Source organism: Trachymyrmex septentrionalis, unplaced genomic scaffold, assembly GCF_001594115.1.
Source record: "Trachymyrmex septentrionalis isolate Tsep2-gDNA-1 unplaced genomic scaffold, Tsep1.0 scaffold25, whole genome shotgun sequence".
Taxonomy (NCBI): domain Eukaryota; kingdom Metazoa; phylum Arthropoda; class Insecta; order Hymenoptera; family Formicidae; genus Trachymyrmex; species Trachymyrmex septentrionalis.
In genome coordinates this window covers 1,084,870-1,087,082 of record NW_017305408.1, presented here as the reverse complement: position 1 = coordinate 1,087,082, position 2,213 = coordinate 1,084,870, and the positions used below count along the sequence as shown (strand labels likewise).

Genomic DNA, 2,213 nt, shown 5'->3' with positions numbered 1-2,213 from the left:
ACACACACACACACACACACACACACACACACACACACATATCATAGTAATATTTATACTTAAGTAAATGCTTAACAATTATTGTATAAATATTACTATGTTGACTACCGAAGATACATTAAATCTCACATGTATGTATCGTACGTGCAATGTTTAAACAGTATACATAATACATCATTAGAATACACCGGTATTGTAGTTTCTCTCATCGCTATTATTAAATCCATATCAAGTAATTTTCATGACAATTTTTCACAATTATTCACAATAATAATAATCGCTAACATCTGTAAAGCTATTGGCCTTACGTACAATCTTATTTTGTGAATTGTATCAATTCCGAAGATAGAACGAGACAATTAAGATATGCTTCTCGTAAAGATTTCATAACATTTAAGAGATAAAAATATTGATTTATTATATTGTGTGTGTGATACCAACACTCGTAATCTATACACTCTTGATGAATCATACACCCGAGTAGAAACGTATGTATAGGAGAGTAATAATGATTGCAATATCTCCGACGCATCTAATTAAAGATCTAATTAAAATAATTATCCATTATGCATTATAGAGGAAATATTGGTCAGTACGCGTATATGCTATCATGTTTCTAGTTGCTTTGAATTTAATTTATGATAATAAATTAATGTACCTTTTATTATTAAATATTAATATTTTTTTTACCATAATCATATAAATGAAATTATGCATCTTTTATTATTAAATGCTAGTGTTTTCTTACCAAATATAAAATTACTCATAATAAAGTTAATATTGTAAAATAATTAACAAAAAACGAATGATAAACTCATCAGTGCGCTTTGATAAAAATTTTATTAAAAATAATATTGTTTATTCTTCTCTCTCTCTCTCTCTCTCCTTCTATTATATAAAATAGCGAGAAATGTTGTTTGAATATGTTGCGACGAATTCGTATTAATCAGAATGATTCTTTCGCGGAATGTATCTTTCCAAAACAAGGTGGGATATCAGCGATATAATCATGATAAGTCGAGCGATAAGAGATTGTTCCATCTATTTAAGCGCTGATCGCACGTTACATCAACAGAAACCAACTAGCTTTCCTGCAGTAATAGTAACGCGGTTTTTGAGTGCAAAATAAGGCAAGATGTCAGCATACAAGTACATAATCGGTCTGGCTGTTCTGATCGCCGCTCTGTTGACCATCACCACTGTACCCTCTGCCAATGGAGCTGTCTCTTCCTATGCTGACAATAATAAGTCGCACCATATGTTCATCGGCTACAGGATGCCCGGTGACAGACTTATCCTCAGAGAGAACATCATCAAGAATTCTAGCTGGATGAAGATTCAAATTATTGAAAAGACCTTCAATATCTCGAGGTATGAACGTATCACCTACATTGAAGCATTGGATCAGAAGACGAACGGAAACGGCGCGCAGTGTAGTCTTTTGAATGGTGGACCTGGACATAACAACGCCACCTTGAGATGGAAGAGTCTGAGAGGTCATGGCATTAATTTTGCTCTTAATATATATGGACGACCTTAATTAGACACAGTGAAAGCAGCTACTTCTATGACTGATATGATTTCTGGATACAATTACGATGGAGAAGTGAAATAAGCAGTTTTAAAGTAGCTACATCAATCTAACACATTCTGAGCCATTTATTATACCAACACCATTGCATTGCCGTTGAAACAAAGATATGTTACTGAATATTTTGGTTATTCACTTTTAAGTCTTGTCATCAATAAATCAATGTAAATTGATACAATTGCATGTTTTCCTTTAAATTCTCAAACTTATATTCTTATCTATAAGCTTCCATATACTTACATATAAAATTGTAGAATATAAATTATTTGTGTGATAAATTTTAATGTTTTTAATAACAGACATAATATATGTAACATAATATATGTCAATTGATGACGCTCTAACACAAAATAATCGTTATTATTCATGTTCTCCTATTTATGAATGAAAAAAGTTTGCCCTTATCACGTATTTAATTATATTGTATTTTCTAATTATATTCTCTAGTTTCTAACTGTTATTACAATTGCTAGCTAATTATTAACTAAATAATTAATTACTAATTACTTCGCTAATTATATTCTCGTCAATCGTCATCTATGGTACTTGAATATTGCGATACCAGGTAAGAGGGATAGTCGTGACGATGCTAGCGTTGAGGAAGGAATCTGAAAGAAGTTTT

At 31.4% G+C, this 2,213-nt stretch overlaps 1 protein-coding gene across 1 annotated transcript; it reads left to right on the top strand.

Annotated features, from left to right (window-relative positions):
- Positions 1–1,063: 1,063 nt before the first annotated feature.
- LOC108748886 (probable salivary secreted peptide) lies at positions 1,064–1,766 on the top strand. Its single transcript, XM_018487288.1, has one exon. It carries the CDS (start codon positions 1,136–1,138, stop codon positions 1,538–1,540), a length of 405 nt encoding a protein of 134 aa, XP_018342790.1. The 5' UTR covers positions 1,064–1,135; the 3' UTR covers positions 1,541–1,766.
- The last annotated feature ends 447 nt before the right edge of the window (positions 1,767–2,213 follow it).